At 58.7% G+C, this 17236-nt stretch overlaps 1 protein-coding gene across 3 annotated transcripts in view; it reads right to left on the bottom strand.

Annotated features, from left to right (window-relative positions):
- Positions 1-5500: 5500 nt before the first annotated feature.
- RAB11FIP4 (RAB11 family interacting protein 4) overlaps positions 5501-17236 on the bottom strand; it is an 80290-nt gene continuing 68554 nt past the window's right edge. For all 3 annotated transcript variants that reach the window (XM_029211800.1, XM_029211801.1, XM_029211802.1), the window contains 11 exons: positions 16537-16731; positions 15809-15943; positions 15494-15529; positions 14252-14351; positions 13913-14016; positions 12671-12811; positions 10513-10594; positions 9542-9679; positions 9300-9458; positions 8043-8186; positions 5501-6969 (listed from right to left, as the gene is read on the bottom strand). In XM_029211800.1, the coding sequence (XP_029067633.1) occupies positions 6853-6969; positions 8043-8186; positions 9300-9458; positions 9542-9679; positions 10513-10594; positions 12671-12811; positions 13913-14016; positions 14252-14351; positions 15494-15529; positions 15809-15943; positions 16537-16731 (1351 nt within the window). In that variant the 3' untranslated portion in view covers positions 5501-6852. The remainder of the gene's footprint in view (positions 6970-8042; positions 8187-9299; positions 9459-9541; positions 9680-10512; positions 10595-12670; positions 12812-13912; positions 14017-14251; positions 14352-15493; positions 15530-15808; positions 15944-16536; positions 16732-17236) is intronic.

Here is a 17236-nt window from a genome sequence, read left to right as displayed (position 1 = left end):
CCTTTTCAGGACTTCAGATCTCAACACACACCCCCCAAGGCAGGGTGCAAGGGGGCTACAGCTTCTGGAAAGCCCAGCAGTTGCTTCCGGATGGCTGGGGTAGCAGAGGCAGGACCAGTCTCAAAAAAACAGTCGTGGCAAACTAAGAAGGAAGCCGTTTTTGAAACTGGGGTGCAGGGCCAGTGCTCAGGAATTGGAGACACCTGGCTGGCAGCATACGGGTCCTAGAAGGAGTGCGGAATGGGGTTGTCAGATAAAATACAGGACGCCCAGTTAAATCTGAATTTCAGCTATACAATGAATAACTTTAGTACTGCTTGGGACATACTTACACTGAAAAATTATTTATCTGAAATTCGAATTTAACTGGGTATCCTGTATCTTGACTTGCAGAATCTGGCAACCCTCGTTGGGAAGGGAAAGGCGCGTTAGGGGGATGGAGAGAGTAAAGGTCCAGATCACAAAACGCCCAGGGTTGGAAGAGGACTTTGCTGTGAGCCCAGGAGGCCGTGTGAATCCGATGAATGGGGCACCGTCTGCCCACTTGGGCAGACCTATAGCACCTGGGCCTGTGTGGGGAGCTAAGAGGGCCTGGGCTAACAGGAAGGCAGACTCACCTCCAGAGAGGCTGGGCCTGTGAACCCTGTTGACACCTGGAATTCCATAACCACCACCAGGGGCAGACAGGAGAGAGCAGGACCCTGGGGGTCCGGGCCACCAACCTGGAGCACCTCCAGTGCTTGGCGGGACCCACGCTGCAACCACGCTCAAGTGGAGGACCTGGGCCTGTGACCCAGGGGAGTCATGGGAGCGGACACGGCAGAAGACGACATGGGGACCCCGTTAGTGAGCAGAACAAGTTGAGAGCCCTGGGAGGCCCTTGCTGGGAAAGGGAACGTGGCTGCAGCGAGGACACAGTTTTCAAACATCACAGCCCCGAGGGCTGGATGGTGTCATTATCAGGGCTTCTGGGATGCCCATCTCCTCTCCTAGGTGCTGTCCCGAGGACAGGCTCAAAAGAGGGTCTGCAGGGTGAGCCCCTGTCCCCGGAGGGGCACCAGCCACCCTGGTACACTGGATGAGGCCCGCTCTTCCTATGGGATACTGACCCCAGGAGTTCTGGGACCAGGCCTCACCTCTTCCACCCTCCCTCCCCCGCCACAGAAACACCGTCAAGTCAGGCAAGAAGAGCAAAGTGTTTATTTACACCTGGGTCTGTACGTGAGAGTTCCCGAGGGAGCCTGCCTCTGAGAGCCTGCTCCTTGGCAGACAGCTCGGGACCCCAGGACACAGCCTTGGAGCCTCACCACCCTCTCCCCACCCTGGGACCTGGAGGTGGAGGTCTCACTCCAGCCCCAAAGCTAAACCTCCTTCCAGACGGAGGCTCCTGGGGCAAAAGACTCAGGTGAAAACCCACGATGCGTCAGAGCCACCCGACAAACCCTCGGATGAGCCCTCACATGCAGCTCATCCCACCCGGGCCCCGGAGACCCCAGCCAAGAAAGCGGGAAGTGCCGGGGACGAGGGAGCCTGCGGGCTGCAAGCCAGTCCCCAGCGACGCCTGGTCCGACGGCTGGTCCGACGGCGGTCCTGACCTCACCGGGGATTGAATGGCACCCGGGTCTGAGCACCTTGGGCAGATGAGGAAGAGCTGGGCAGCTGTCAGTGGCAGGCAGGGGATACAGCCAGAAGCCTCTTCCTTCTGCCTGTTTGGGGTCCGAAGCTGTTTAGACACCAGATGGCGATGGCCCTGAACCCAGGCCCAGTGCCAAGCACTGGAAGCGGCACGGCTGGAGCTTCTCCCGTGGGCTGGGGGTGCCTCCTCCGAGGGGCCCACAGAGCGGCCGCAGACCCACGACATCGCGGCCGGGCCGACGCCCCAGCTTAAGAAGGCGCGTTCTGCCGGCTACAGGTACTGACGCCGACTCAGGGAGGGGCTGTGGGAGAAGCTGCTTTGCACAGTGAGCCTTTTCTAGTGTGCAAGGCACCTAAACAGCGGCAGGCTGGACGACGGGCCGAGTGAGGCCACAATGAAACACCTGTCCCAGGTCAGCAAGTCTGCACGGCTGAGCGAGCGGAGGAAGCGGAGCTGGGGCCTGTGGACGGGCGTGCGGGGGGCGGGCGTCGCGGGGCGGAGGCACGTGGACGCAAAGGGGGACGCTATGTACACTTTACAGGGCTCGGGTAAACAGAGGATGTAGAAAAGGGGGCAGTGGAAACTCCTGTACAGTGGTGACAGGGGAGAGAAGGCACAAGGACAATGACCCCAAACCATGCAGACAAAACACAGCCTGTGCAGCACAGCAAAGCAGAGGGGCCCGGAGAAGGCACGTCTCCCCAGACGACAGCACCGAGATCCTGCAGGGCCGGCGCCAGGGTGCCTCTCCCAGCCACCCCCCTGCTGCTGGCTCCGGGCAGACATCCCTCCCCCTCCGTTACAATCACAGCGGAAAGAGGAGCCTACGAGGTCGGAGCACCAACGTCATGTGGCATCAGGCTTCGCAGGGTCTACGCTTCTAGAAACACACCTTTCTAGAAGGCAGCCTATTTCCCAGGTAGGTGGGGCGTGGCAGGAGGGCAGGGAAACAGGCCCATGGCTCTGGCCTCTCCTGCTCCCTGCCCGTTCATGGGCGCACTCAGAACGGGGTGGCAGGGCCCGGAGGTCCCTAAGGTCAGCGGAGGGAACGGACTTGCGCAAAGTCACCCAGGAGGGCGTGGCCCCTCTAGCCTGAGGCCTCTGGCCAGCCTGAAGCATAGCATTAGAGGAGCTGGCCTAGTCCCAGAGGAGGAAAGGCCGGGGCGGGTGCCAGGGCTGCAGTCCCGAATGGCCCCTCTCCTTAATCTAAAACCCACCTCAGCCCTGAAAGAGAGTCGCTGTAGATCTGCCGGGCGAACAGCCGTTTCCTTGGCACTATAGCCATCCCGACGCTTCCCCTGTTCCCCTCGCATCGCATCTAAAGTTCGCTTTTAGGTTTAAATGCATTAAACACACATACCCAGCGGCACAAAAAGAGGGCTTAATTTCTTCATGGTCCCCCAGGCCCCACCGGCCCCTGAAGGCCTTTGCCCGTTATAAGTCCCTCGCTGGAACAAAAGAGCCGTCCTGACCCTCAGGACCTGGCTCGGCCAGGAATCCAGCAGATTAGCGCCTGGAGCCTCCAGGGCTGGGCGGGGATGCTGGTATGGCTACTAACAGGGGATGTGCTGGGGTGACCTTTAACCCCCAGCCTGAAAACAGATCAGAGGCAAAACCCCCAAAGCGGGAATCCCCGCGGGCTCAGCTGTGCAGGTGCGTGGCTGCTGTTCCGGAGGCTGCTTTCAGCACCCACCAGCCCCTTCCCCACCCCCACTCCGTTCTACTCCCACTGTGGACTGTGTCTGATACATCCCAACATGTGCCACCCACCGGCTCCACGAGCAACAGGCAGAGACCGGCCCACTAGGGTTCGCTAACCCCTAGGCTAGTGAGAACAGCTGGATCCACCCACTCCTGAAGGCATCTGGCCTCCCATGCTGGGGGGCGAGGGGTCAGTGGACGTCTCACCATCCGACATCATCATTACAGGAAAAGCCACCAACATCCCAGCAGGAGAACCCGCTGTTATCCAGCACCTGGGTTAACAAGCCCAACAGAGGTTTTCTCTGCCTCTGGCCAGCAACCCCCTTGGCTGCCCGTTACCATCACCTGGGGAGCTCTTTAAACAGCTGGGTGCCTGGGCCACACCCACACCGATTAAATCCAAATCTCTGGGGGCTCAGGCAGCAGCATTTAAAAAAATCTCCCCAGGTGATTCCAATGCACAGCCCAAGTTGAGAAGCCCTGTTTCAGGCCCAGGAACTTTGGGAGGTTGTCCAGTTTTGTGTTTTTAATAGGTGAGAAATAAAGTGTATTAGGCGTTTATAGACAAAGGATAATTTCCCTCTGACAATTCTTGAAGAATCTACGCATTTAAGATAACTTGCCTAACTCTGGCAATTCAAAGTTAATTTTTTTTTTTTTTAAACACTTGCTGGTTCAACGAATTTTGTTGGGGCTCTGATTGAAGGCAAGGATAGCCCAGAGTCATGTAAAATGTGAATCTGCTCCCCACACCCCCAAACACCTCTAAACTTCACACAAGTTACTGTAATCCCTACTTGGTACAGTTGCCAGGCTTGGCAAAACCAAAACCCACATGGGGCACCCAGTTAAATTATAATCACCTGGGGAATTCTTTAAAAAAACAACAACACTGATGCCTGGGCCACGCCCCACACCGACGGAATCAGAACCTCTGGGGCCTGGGCCCAGTTATCAGAATTTTAAAAGCTTCTCCATTTAATAAAATGTGTCCCAGGTACTGCAGGGAACACCTACTGAGTCATTTGCTTACCTGAAATTCAGATTTCACTGGGCATCCTGTATACTATCTGAGCAGCCCCACCGCTGAGAGACAAAAGCAGAACCCTCCACCGGAAAACAAAGGAAGGAGAGAACACAGGAAGAGAGCACGTTCTGCCCCACCTGGACCAGTCAGTCCAGCTCTGGAACCTGCCCAGAGGCTGTGGGGCTGGGACCCCTCCGGCATCTGCCCCCCTCAGGCTAAAAAGCTACAGGCTCTTAAAAAGCCAATCTGATACATTCTGGCTGAAGTGAGAAGGTTAGATTTAACATGGGGCGTGTGTTAAGTGGAACTCAGTCTCATTTTACAGTCAGCCCGTTCCAGAGACCAGGTCCCGAGGGGCCTTCCCGACTAGCGCTTCCCGCGGGAGTCCGCTCCCGTGGCGCCCCCTGCAGGCTGACAGCTTTTTCCACCGCTTTCCCCTTGGCGGAGATTCCTTCCCACATTGTGACTTTATTAACTCAGGCCTCTGCGGCCTCCCCTGGAATTCCACAGCAGGGCGGCTAACACATCAAAATGCTCATCCCTGGGGCGAGTCCCCCACAGACCGGGATCCGGATCCGGCTGGCCTCTCCGCAGGGTGCCTCCCCATATAAAAGCCAGACCAAAGCCACCTCGTGATTCATCATCTTTCCTGTCCTTTAACTCATGCCATTCCTTCCTACTAGCAAATTCTCAAGAGACCCACTCCTCGTGCCTTCTTTCCACCGCTGCTTCTGCCCAGACCCCTGGGGGGGCCCAAGGAGACCAGTGTCCTTAGGGGGTTGAGAGACTCCCAGGAGACTGACCCCTGCCCTCATCCTCCCGGTGTGCGCGGCCCCAAAGTCCTGGATCAGACCAATGCAGCCCCATGATTTGCTGCAGGAAACAAATCCCATGCATACGCTTAGAAAGAAATCACGAACTCCAACAAGAGCAAACGTTGGCTGGAATGGGATGAACATCAGTCCCGGCCGGCCACAGCCCTGCTCTGTGAGCGGGAACACACTCGAGGCCCTAGGTCCCCTCTTCACCCTCTCCTGCCCTCTCTCCTTTGCATACACCCCTCCCCAAGATGCCCCAGCTTTCCTGTTCACACTAGGAGTGCTGAAGGAAACAAGAAACTGCAGGGGGGAAAATAAGACCATACGTTGTTCATATGTATTTGGATTAAGGAAACAATTCACAAGCCATACAAAACTGAGACACATTGGAAAACTCAAAGGGAAGTACCGTATCTACTCCCAGCCACCTAGAACAAAACATCACATGAAAGATCCAGAGGGTGAATTTCCACCATGTGTCACCAGGATGGAAGACTAAGGTTTCCCTGCAACTTCCCCAACCGTCTCTCCCACCAGCACAGCGTTTGTTCCCCTGGCTGAGACCCAAGTACAGGTGTGTTTCTAAAGGCTGGAACACGGGGCCCTCGCCACCCAACTGAGCCGAGCCCAGAGCTTGGATTCTGAAAATCCAAACCCAAGGCCATCACCAGGGACAGGTAAGCAAGGCCCACTTCTAGCCCGAGGGAGCTTTCGAGAGGGTCCATCCATGCCCTCTCTTAAAAGGCATCCACAGGAAAGGATGCTGACAGGGACCTGAGCGTGCTCCCGCCCGAAAATCGTGTCTTTGGTTGCCCAAGGCCAACGCGTGCCTTAGACTGTCCCCAGCCTCCTTCCCCCTTTCTTTTAACCCTTCATGTACCCAGGTGAACGCTGCTCATTTTTCAGTGTCTTAAAAAACAAAAAAGACAGAGAGGGAGAGGTAGGTGAGCAGGGATGGAGAAGTTTGCGGGGAACTCTCAGAACGCCAAGAGTTCTCAGGATGAAGGTCGCCCCCTCCAGCTCCTCCACAAACCTGAGTCCTTGGGGCACACTGTGCACAAGCCTCACACGGGCTGCCGGCTGGGGGTGGGGGGGCTCGTGAGGGGCCCCTACACGTTCCCCCCATATGCATATGCTCCTTCTTCCTCTCCGAGCTCAAGCACCTGGGCCTGAAAGGTGGCCGAAGAGGTTGGTGAGGCATTTGAACTCCTGGAAAAGATGGTAATTTTGCTCCCACTCCCAGGGGGAAACAGGGATGCGGTGTTAGATCCTGTCTCACTGGAGTACTTTTTAATCCTGGTCCCCAGAGGTAGAATCATTTTATCCAGTATCTGAAACACAAGCCTCTAGCTCTCATCATTACAGTAACTCCTGACCGCCGACCTCACCCCCGCCCACCTCGGGGACCCTCTGCCCCACGCAAAGGGACCACAAAGTGCAAGGACGGCTAACAGCACAGATGGCGCCCGCGGCCACGGCCCACGCTCGCCCCTTGCTGTGCGCATGGCCTCCCCACATACACACCAGTACACATTACACCGCCGTGGCCAGAGACACATTTACAGTGCGCGTGGGAGCCCGGCCTGGGCCGCGTCCTCAGGCAGGATCTGGCCCTTAATCCCGGGGTCCAGGGGTCCCGAGGCCGCTCTGCAGCCAGGCCCCTTGTCTCAGTGTTTGATCTCGAGGATGGAGGGATTGTGGTCCAGGATGGCAAGGATAATCTTGTCCATGTACTGCCTCAGCCGGAAGTTGATCTCCTCCTGCTCTTTTAGGGCTTCCATGAGCTGAAGGGAACGAGAAAGAGAGGTCAGAGGCCGGGCCGGGGCTGGGGTGTGGGCAGAGCCAGTGCCCCAAGACCAGCCCCAGCGCTCGGAGCCAGGGCATGAGTCTAGGGCATCACACCCAGGGAGGGTTAAATACGAAGAGGCCCAGGCCACACCCCCAGAGAGTATCATATCACTGGCCCACGGAGGAGTCCAGGTATGGGTGATTTTCTGATAAAGGGAGAGAACACTGGCCAGAGGCATTTATAATCAGGAGTGACATCCAAAGTCCTTAAGACTGCCAGCTGTTTCCTCTGCCTGGAACGTCCCTCTCACCACCCTCCGGCCCTGCCGTTGTCCTTCTCCAGGTCAACTCCTGCCGTGTCCTTTAGGCTGTAACTGAAATGCTGCCTCTGCCTGCAGGCTGGAGGCTGGTGCCCGGCTCACATGGGAGCTCCTTGAGGCCCAGGGGCCAGCTCTTAGCTGTGTGTCCCAAGCACAGGGTAAGGGTTCAGTGACTCCTGATTCGTGTTGAAATCTAATCTGGGTATTGCGGAGGCCTGATCTTTCATAAGCACACCCCAGTGGGGCAGAAAGAGTGGGCTTTGCAGTTAGAGACCTGGGTCCCTCTCCCTCCGTAAGTTGGGTGATCTTGTGTCCTGATCTCCCGATCTGTGACAGGCAAGTGTTCAGAAAGCCTTCGAGTTCTCAGAAAATCAAGCGAAGACATACCGCAAGCAGGTGGCCAAGAAATGCTAGCGTCCTTCCCCTCTTGACTTGGGGGAGGGGTCGTCCAGCCTCCCCTGGATTATAAGTTGATGAAATCAACTGGCCATTTCGGCATGTTCCTGGCAGAGCGAAGACTCAAAACTCCGTTCCGCTCCCAAACCCATATGCTCCTCCCACCACGTACAGGAAATCAGAGCGGATTTAACTCCACCTGCAGCCTCCTTGCCTCACCGCTCTACCCTGTCACTCGGGGTCACTGCAGATGGGGACTTCGAGGCAGCCTGAGGCTTGTCATCGAGACAGGCGAGATGGGGCAGGACAGATGAGCAGCCAGGCTCCACGGCGAGAGCTGCTGGGCACATTACCTCATCACGAGAGGCCGTGTCTATTTCCGCAGCCAGCGACTGGGCTTTGGTCTGGGTGGCAAAGAGGTTCTTCGCTTCGTAGAGGCTGAGGCTCAAGATCTGCCCGTTCAAGTCGTCGTTCTGGTCCCGCAGCTTGTGATTCTCCTGGGGGGGGACAAGGGCGACACCGACTCCCGCCGGAACCCACTTCTCCGCATCCGCTGCTCCCTGACTGCCACCAGCACCCTCTCCACCCCTTGGACGTGTGTCATGGCCCGTCCAGGACACCCACAGATGACGGGGCGTCTGCCACGCTTGAGGGGAAGGAGAGCTGGGTCCCGGGAGGTCGTGGGGTTCTGAGGAGGAGTTAACAGCCCTGCTCAGGGAGCCAAGTTTCCAGACAGGGGCATGGCTCCAGGCCACCCCTTCCTCCCTGGAAGTGGGTGAGCCAGAAGAGGGGCCCCGCCCACCCAGTGGCTCCTTCTCCAACGCTGGCCCTTGGTGAGGAGGAGTGATGCTCTAGATCTCTGGGCTGACAGGTCAGCTCATCTCCGTGGCTCCTCCTGCAGCCGGGCTCAGGAATCCCGCTCTTGGGAGTTCTTTCCAGGGGCACCCTCGCTCCTGAGTACAGCAGGCCCAGTACTGTCCTGCCCAGACCCTGGTGACCAGCCCTGCACTCCAGCTTTTGCCTCGAGGCTCCTAACTGCTCACACTTGGGGCCTAGGGCGCCCCCTCGTGGCTGAGAAGGGCTGGGGTTTAGGATTGCTGTGGGAGCAGAACCTCCAGCACCTCTGCTTCCAGGGGTCGGTTGGGGGGTGGTCAACTCAGAGTCCCTGCGTGTGGGCTTCCCGCACCATCACGCCCTCGCTGGGTCACTGCCCTACCCTGATCCCGCTTTCCCCACCCCCAGCTGGTCTCCGATCATGGGAGTGCTTCGGGAAACCATCTGAAACGGAATCCTGGGCGCGGGGTCTGCTCCTGGGAGAACCCAACGCAGCGAGGCACTGGCACTACTGGGTGGCTGGGTAGAGTCTCCTCCCACACCCCACGTGCCCAGAAGACTCGTGTCTGCTTCTTTTCACAGATGCTGAGCAGAGCCCCTGGGATTTCCATCTGCCTCGGCTGAGCCGTGAGACGGGGACCAGCAGCCCTGACAACGAGGGTGTCGGGAAGTTTTGTCGGGGAAGGGGGCGCTACGGCTCTCAGCCCCTTACAGGAGACCCACCCGGAGGGGACCTGGACACCTTACCCCGTGGGCCAGAGGCTCCCGGGGCCCACCTGCTTGAGTCGCTTGACCTCATGCTCCAGCTCCACCTCTCGGGCCCTGGCATTGAACTCGCCCAGGCTGGAGGACGAGCCGCGGCCCCTGCCCGGCCGCTCGCAGTCCAGCTTGTACATCTGTAGGTGCTCCAGCTCCTTGCGCAAGTCCTCGATGAGCTGCGGGGGCAAGAGGCTGGTTGGCGGGGGGCATGCGGGGGGGGCGGGGCGGGAGCCCTGGCACCTGCCGCCCCGGGACCGACCTCCTGCGTCGCCTCCCGCTCCTTCTGGAACTCAAGGCGGTTCTGCCGCAGCTTGTCCATCATGCGCTTGTACAGGTCCATCTCATCCTTGAGCCGCAGGCTGGTGTCCTCCAGCCGGTCGGACATGCGCTGCCGCTCCTGGAGCCGGGGAGACCGGGGCAGGGGGAGAGTTCCCAGGGGGCCTGCTGTGCCCCAGGGCTTTGCTGGGGGCCGGGGCAGCCACCTCGACAAATGGGCCATCAGATCAGCCCCTTGAACAGAGCCCTCCGAGGCACGGATTAAAGAAATGGCCAGATCCCCTAGGAGTCTAGAGACACAGCTAGAAAAATCTCCGGTCTCTGAAGCCCTTCAATGATGCCAGATGGACCCGAATAAGAAGGTAAGACGCCCTGGACTTCCCTGGTGGCGCAGTGGTTAAGAATCCGCCTGCCAATGCAGGGGACACGGGTTTGAGCCCTGGTCTGGGAAGATCCCACGTGCCGCGGAGCAACTAAGCCTGTGAGCCACAACTACTGAAGTCTGTGCAACTAGAGCCCGTGCTGCGCAACAAGAGAAGCCACCTCAATGAGAAGCTGGCGCACCACAAGGAAGAGTAGCCCCTGCTCGCTGCAACTACAGAAAGCCTGTGCGTGGCAACAAAGACCCAATGTGGCCAAAAATAAATAAATAAAATAAATTTTTTAAAAAAGAAGGTAAGACCCCAAACAGAAGCTAACCTCTTTCTTTTTTTTTTATTATTTCCCCCTGTAATACAAGGAAATAGATATTCACTATAGAAAACTTGGAAAATAAGAAATATGGAAAAATGAATGATTATTCATGTTTGATGCCTTTTTTTTTTTTTTTTTTGCTACAGCAATTTTATTAGAATTCCAGAAACTAGAAACTAAAGGCCTCGGATGGCCAATGCAGCCTCTCTGTGGATTTGGCTCAAGATCCAAGTCTGAGCGACGCCTGGACCTGCTGCTTACCTCATCCAGCCTCTCTGCTTGTGACTTCAGCCGAGTCGCTGTCGTCCTAAGCTCGGTATTTTCTCCCTCTAATTGCTGCACCCTGGGGAGAGGGGGACAAGAATGTCAAAAATGGAGATTCCCTTACAATTTGACAGTCTGCAGCAATTCTCCGCTCCCTGGAGGGTACATGCCAGAAATGAGAGAGAGAGAGAGAGAGAGAGAGAGAGACAGAGACAGAGACAGAGACAGAGAGAGAGACAGAGACAGAGAGAGAGAGAGAGACAGAGAGACAGAGAGAGAAAGAGAGGGAGAATATGAATAATTGTTCCAAATGGTAATATGGCTTTGAGCTTCCTGTCATCCAAAGCAAAATGGTAAAGACCCTGAGTTATTATTATTTTTGGATAAAAAGAAACACTCATTTGTGAATGAACAGGAACATAAGGTTCTTTCTGCATACTGCTTAGGGCCTGAAACACCCCCGGGGTTGGGGAGTGGGTAGGCAGTGGTATTCTTCTGCTAATGGAGAGAGTCCTCCTGTGGCATCTGGGGCAGGGCCCTCCCTTTAGGATTCACCATTGGAAGGCAACCTTCTCCCCCGCATCTCCCCCAGGGCTCTGCCCTCCAAGCGCTCGCTGCAGCTGCCTCTGACGCCCACGGGCAGTGGTTCCTCTGTGTTAACGTTCACCAGGGACTGTCCAGGTCAGTTTTCAGTGACCCGAGAAGAGGGGTAGGTGAGCTGGGCCGTTGGCCAGTGGCACCAGAACAGTACTGGGCCATTTCTGGTAGAGCATTCCCTCTCCTTCCCACTGTCATGTCGTCCTTCATGGAGAGAGGGCTTCCTGGCCCCCGCTGCCCTCTGGGCTCCCCAGGAGAAGCCCCTGGGCCAGGGCCCAAAGGGGATTCAGACCACCCCCCCACCCCCCGACGAGGCCACCTCTCTTGAGGCACAAGAGAGGCCACCTCTCTTGAGACTCTGGGAGTGCTGCCTGCAGCGTCTGTGGGAACAGCGCCCCCTGGAGTTGGACAGGGGCACGGGTTAGGGGACAGTGCTCGGCCTCGGCCCTGGTCCGCACCCCCAGGTCTTCTTCTACCACCTGTGTCCCAGCCACCTCTCCCAGGCCAGCCGACCGGCCGGCTGTCAGAAGCAGGCAGAGAACGTGATGCTTAATGAGGTTACCTGCCTCATTAAGAAACAGATGCAAAACAGCAGCTTCTAGAACACCCGTGGAAACTTAAAGCCCCGGTCGATAAAGGGGACAAAGCGGGTCTCAGGCACCGGGGAGCTGGGAGGTCTCACCCAGCTGCCCAGGGGTCCGGCCCACCAAGCTCCTTTGGGCCTGCTTGACCTCAGCAGGCAGGGGACCACCTGCCTGCCAGCTGTGAGGTGCAAGGAGGGAGCCCACCTCCCCACCCACCCTCCACCCCGGCTGGACCTGTCAGACTCGAGAGACTCAGCTCAGAGACCGGGGCCACAGGGGGCCTGAGAAGAGCAGGGGTAGCCATCCTCTCTGTCAGGGGCCCAGGTGGCCTCCCTGGCCTGTGTCGGGGGAGGGCCTTGGCATCATCAGAGCCCTCACCTGTGTGCAGTGTTCTGACATGCATCAGCCGACCTGCCTTCCTGGTCACTCTCCAGGGAGGGCTGACAGATGGATACTGAGGCCCAGAGAGTGACCGAGTATGTCCAACATCATGGAGCTAACGCGTGACCAAGCCAGACTCCCAGGCCCGTCCTCTCCCTGCCTGCTGCAGGTTCCAACAGCCATACCCCAGGCCCAGGAGCAGCCCTGCTTATCCCTGGTCCCTGGGGCCTGGGGTCAGTGCGCCCCAGTGTTCAGGGTCGGGAAGAATCTGACAGCAGGGGGCGCTCCAAGCCTGGACATCAGACCCAGTACAGGACTCAGGGCAAGACCACTGTGTGTGTGTTTTTTTTAACCTATTCTCCTATTGATAGACATGCGTCGTTTCCAGTTGTACCTACTATGAACATTCTTTTACCTGCTTCCTAGAGAACACATCCATGTGTTCAAGTATCAAAAGTAGATTTACAGGAGGCTTCCCCTTGGGGCTCAGTTTTCCCATCCATACAATGGGAACGGCACCCGCCCACAGGGCAAGAGCTGGGCGTGAGGACGCATCAGAGGGCGGAGGGCACTGGGCCATCCCGCGGGCCCACCTGGTGTTCAGCAGCTCGATCTCCGTGCTGCGTTCCCGTTCCAGCTTGCTGTAGGCCTCACGGTGGCGCCGAACCTCCTCCTCCAGGGCCTGCTCGGCCGTGGTCTCCTGATCCTTCACCATCTCCTCCAGTTCGTGCACCCTGAGGAGAGGGGCAAGGACTCCAGTGCAGGGCAAGCTCTTGTGGCCTGACTCTCCTCCTCCCAACCCAGGCTGTGACCACCGGGAGCCCCGGACCCCAAGACCCTGACACCCCGACTGTGGGCCGGCAGCTTTGCTGACAGATGAACGAGGGACCCCACAGCAACTAAGGAGAGGTGTGCCAGCCACACCCGCCACCGGAGCTGGGAGCGGGCGGCCCTGGCAGTTGAAGGGGTTCTGCCAGGGTGGGCACAGAGAGGGGCGGCCTCACCACAGTGGATCAAACAGCCCTCAGGCCTCACCTACTCCTTTTGCTCCCTTCCTTCCTGGCTGGTCCCCCCCTGATCAACAGCTCAGCTCGCTGGGCACCCTGACCGCAAAGACAGGCACATCCTGGCTGGTGGTGAGCCTGCCAGAGCCGGGTAAGGCCAGGCCCCACTGTGGACATCGTAACCCACTACTGGCGGCCTGGTCGGTATATCAGTGTGGGGCACCTTTCACTGGCAACAGCCCCTCCATGGAGCTGAACTTCTGGGGTGTATAAGAGGACTCATCTTTGGGCCCTACGAGGTTGAGGACCAGACCCTGGACGGGGATCAGTTTACCAAGTTTTATGCCGTCCTGTGAGGACTACACCATACACGCACCACCGCACTGAGTCACGTTCAGTGGGCCTCTGTTGGGCGGAGGGCGCAGCAATGCCTGGACCCTTCCCCACCGGTGGCAGGTGTGAACCCCCAACTCACACCAGCCTCTCCCTCTGCAGAGCTTGTCCCCCAGAAGGGAGGTCAGGCTCTCATCGTTGTGGGACAGAGAGAGACAGGAAATGGATCCCAATTCTTCCCTTTCACCCGAGCTGGGGCTGCAGACCTGGGGGGCCGAGGTCAAGCTCTGCCTGTCTCCCTGTCCCCAAAGACCTGTCCTCCTGGGCGCCCAGCGTGGGCAGGGCCCACAGCCGGGGGCTGACGTATCACAGACCCTCAGAGCTAGAAGGACCTGCAGGTTACCCCCCCACACACACCTCACTCCGCCCAGCTTCTCCTGGGGGCTCAGCACACGGCCCACCCTCCGCGCCCGCGTCCCAGCCAAGGCCGGGCCTCACCTGTGCACCAGCTGTGTGTTCTCCTGCTTCAGCTTGCTCTTCAGGTCCCCGTTGCTCAGGCTGTCATTCTCCAGCTCTGTCACCTTCTTTTCCAGAAAACTCACCTACCGTAGGGGGGCAGGGGTGGCGTGGAGGAAACCTCTAAGCCCACAGGACTGAGAACTTAGTGGGACTGACGGCTAGGGGCCCCGCATGACCATGAGTGAAGAGTCGTGCCAGGACGTGCCCGTGTGATCGGGGCCACCTGTCCCCGACTCCTGGGCAGGGACAGGGTCTCCCAAGTCCCCAGGCAGCTGTCAGGAGCCCCGCCCCCCACCCCCGGGGCCCGCCCAGGCCCACCTTCTCGGTGATGTCGTTGTCGCAGGAGTCGATGCTGTCCCGGAACAGGTCCTCGGTGCTGCCGTTGCTGCTGCTGAAGTTGCTGCTGTGCATGAGCTGCCTGCGCACGGTGGGGGAGACATGTCTGGCTGCAGACTCGGGCTACGGGCTGGGGGAGCGCCCGGGACCCCAGGGAGGGTGCCCTCACCCAGTCAGGGGAGCAGAGTGGCCTGACTTCTGAACTCAAGAGATCATTCTGCTCTGAGGACGGCAGACGGGGCTCCTGAGCCCCAGCAGACATGGCCGATCCATCAGAGCCCTTTCCTGCTGCGTCAGTACGCTGTGCACACCGGTGTTCCAGCCAGCAGCTGCCACAGACCAGAGCTGGTGGAGGAGCCCCCCCACCCCTGGCCCCTTCCACCCGGAAAACCGCCCCGTGCAGGCAGCCTGGTACCACAGCCCCGGCAGAGGGCCTGGGCCACCTGAGACCACCCAGCCGGCTCCCGCTACATCTCTGGGGACCCAGGTGGTGGGCAGGGGGAGGGAGACCCTCCCAGGCTTTGCAGGACGGTAGGACGGTGGGTCGGTGGCTGGGACTGGAAACGGGCACTGCTGTCCAGGTAACTCTTGCCTGAGGCAGAACCCAGCCGCTTCCCCCTCCCAGCCAGCAGCCAGGGTCTCAGCCAAGAGACTGTCCCACCACAGTTCCTGGACACTTTGCTGGCAGCTCCCAGAGCCCCGGGTGTGGAACTGGGGCGAGTCTGCAGGAGAGCGGGCGCGGGACCCTGGCAGGCCCAGGAGGTCAGCTGTGCAGGATTTAACCTGGAGCAGAGGGACCAGCTCCAGTGGGGACACTCACGCCCCATCCCTGCCAGCGGGAAGCCCAGGGCCTCTGCTGGTAGAGCTGCCTGCTCCGGAGCCCAGGGAAAGGCACCGGCAGCCGTGAGGGCAGCTGTGTCTCTCAGGGCACCCCTGGTGTGCCTGCCTGAGGCGGGAGCAACGGAGGGCTTGGAGAGGCCGCCCGCTGCCAGAAGGGGCAGAAGGGACGAGGGATGGGGGTGGCAAGGAGGCCGGCCCCGCTTTCTCGCAAGTGGAGCTTCCTCTGCCTGCCCTGCCTGGGACGCCTCACCCGCTCTGCACGTGCAGACGCACGCAGGGCACTGGCTGGGTCTGGGCTGCTGGCACGGAGTCGGCCACCCTGTCAGCAGGAGTACAGTGAAAGGGGACAGCGTTCAACCCGCGCTACCCCGAGGGAGGCCTTACCGTCCAAAGGCTGTGCTAGAGATCTTCCGGTTGGGGCTAGAGAGAGAGAGTGGGGTGGAGGGAGAGAGGGGGAGAGACGGGGAGAGAGAGGAAAGGATGGTTGAACAGAGAGGCCTTTAGCCCACTCCTTCCTCTGCCCCGGCTGCAAGAGATCACAGTGCGGGCGAGGCTTCTTCCTGCCCTCACTAATCAGCTTGGCCCTGAGAAGCAGCCCCCGATCACCTGCCAGGACAGAGCGGGGCCACCTTCCCCGCTGCTTCTCCCTCTGGTCCCCCCCCCCCCCCCCCGCCCCTATGCTAGGCCCCGGGGCCTCACCTGTTGGCCTTCAGGTTTTTCAGCCGGGCTTCCAAATCATTGAGCAGGTTGATTTTCTTGCAGCACTGAGAGCAGTAAACATCCAGCAATTCGCTGTTGTACGCGTGCCGCATCTTCCTAGGCGTCTGCCCCGCGCTGGGTCATGAGAGGGAAAGAAATCACCTTCTGAACTGCTGTCCAGTCTGGTGCCCTGCCCCGTCCTGCCGAGCTTATTACTAGATTCTCCAAGACCTGTGAGCCTTGTGTGTGTGTGTGTTTGGGGGTGGGGGGGTGGGGAGTGGAAGTACAGCAATAGATCTCCCTCCTCCAGCGCTCTCAAAGAGAGGAAGCCAATGAGCTGCACCCATTTCACAGAGAAGGCAACTGAGAGCTAAGGTCAGAGTAATGACTCAGCTGCGCGGAACGGTACCAATATGCCACTTGGAGCCTTCGGCCTTCCAGGTTGGTTGTGTTTCTTCCCCAAGACAGACGGAAGGAGGAATTCCAGACCCCCAATCAGAGTGCAAAGGCAGAACCCCACCCCCCCCTGGCCCCCCCCCCCCCCCCCCCCCCCCCCCCCAGGAGGCAAAGGCCACCCCCCCCCCCCCCGCCCCCCCCCCCCCCGCCCAGTACAGGAGCAGAGCCCAGTTAGCTCAGGACTCCACCAGCTGAACCCCCGCTAGGATGAGGCTGGACCGGTTCTGCCACTTTTCCTGGACCCCGAATGCCACTCCAGACCAAGGGGCCACCTGGAGGACACCGACGACCCCAGGTCCGAGTAGACGTTGGTCCTGGTCTCGTCGTCGGGGCAGGGGCTGCCGGGGGCACAGTCCACGTCGTCCGCCTCCCCGTAATCCTCGAACTGCTCCTCGTTGCTGATGAGTGACGTGCTGGAGTGCGTGGAGAGGTCCGACGTGGTCACGGACGGAGTGTGGCCCAGGGACCTGAGCGTAAGACAAGGGTCGGCTGTGAACGAGGCGCCACCAGAGCCTGCGGGGCCCAAACTGGCCACACCTTCCAGGAGGTCCATGGGCGCCAAGATACCAGGAGCCTGATGAAGCCTGTACTTCTTGGCCTGGTCAGCACACTCCAGGGACCTTATCCTAAGGGAAACACCTCACCACAGAAAAGGTCTCTGCGCGAGAGATGTTCAAACCGACGCTGCCCTAGAGCAGCCAAACATTGCTTACAACTTAATGGTGTATGGACAGCTACACTGAACTAGCTGTTAAATTATACTGTATGTCAGTAAATGAAACGGTCACATAAATTATGGACTCTCAAATCACTGTGGATAGGTTTGTAAAAAACGCTGGCAGTAATGTGGAAAAATTAAAAGCGAAAGTTTTTTTTGATTGAAAAACGTTCTAAAAATTAAAACTAAAAACGAAACTTAAAAAAATTATTTTGAAGTTTTAAAAATTAAACTAAAAGTTAGATATAAAATTT

This window comes from Monodon monoceros, unplaced genomic scaffold, assembly GCF_005190385.1.
Source record: "Monodon monoceros isolate NGI ecotype Baffin Bay Population unplaced genomic scaffold, NGI_Narwhal_1 Super_Scaffold_9, whole genome shotgun sequence".
NCBI classification, from domain to species: Eukaryota; Metazoa; Chordata; class Mammalia; order Artiodactyla; family Monodontidae; genus Monodon; species Monodon monoceros.
Note: the sequence above shows the minus strand (reverse complement) of the source record. Positions and strands in the feature narration are given on the sequence as shown.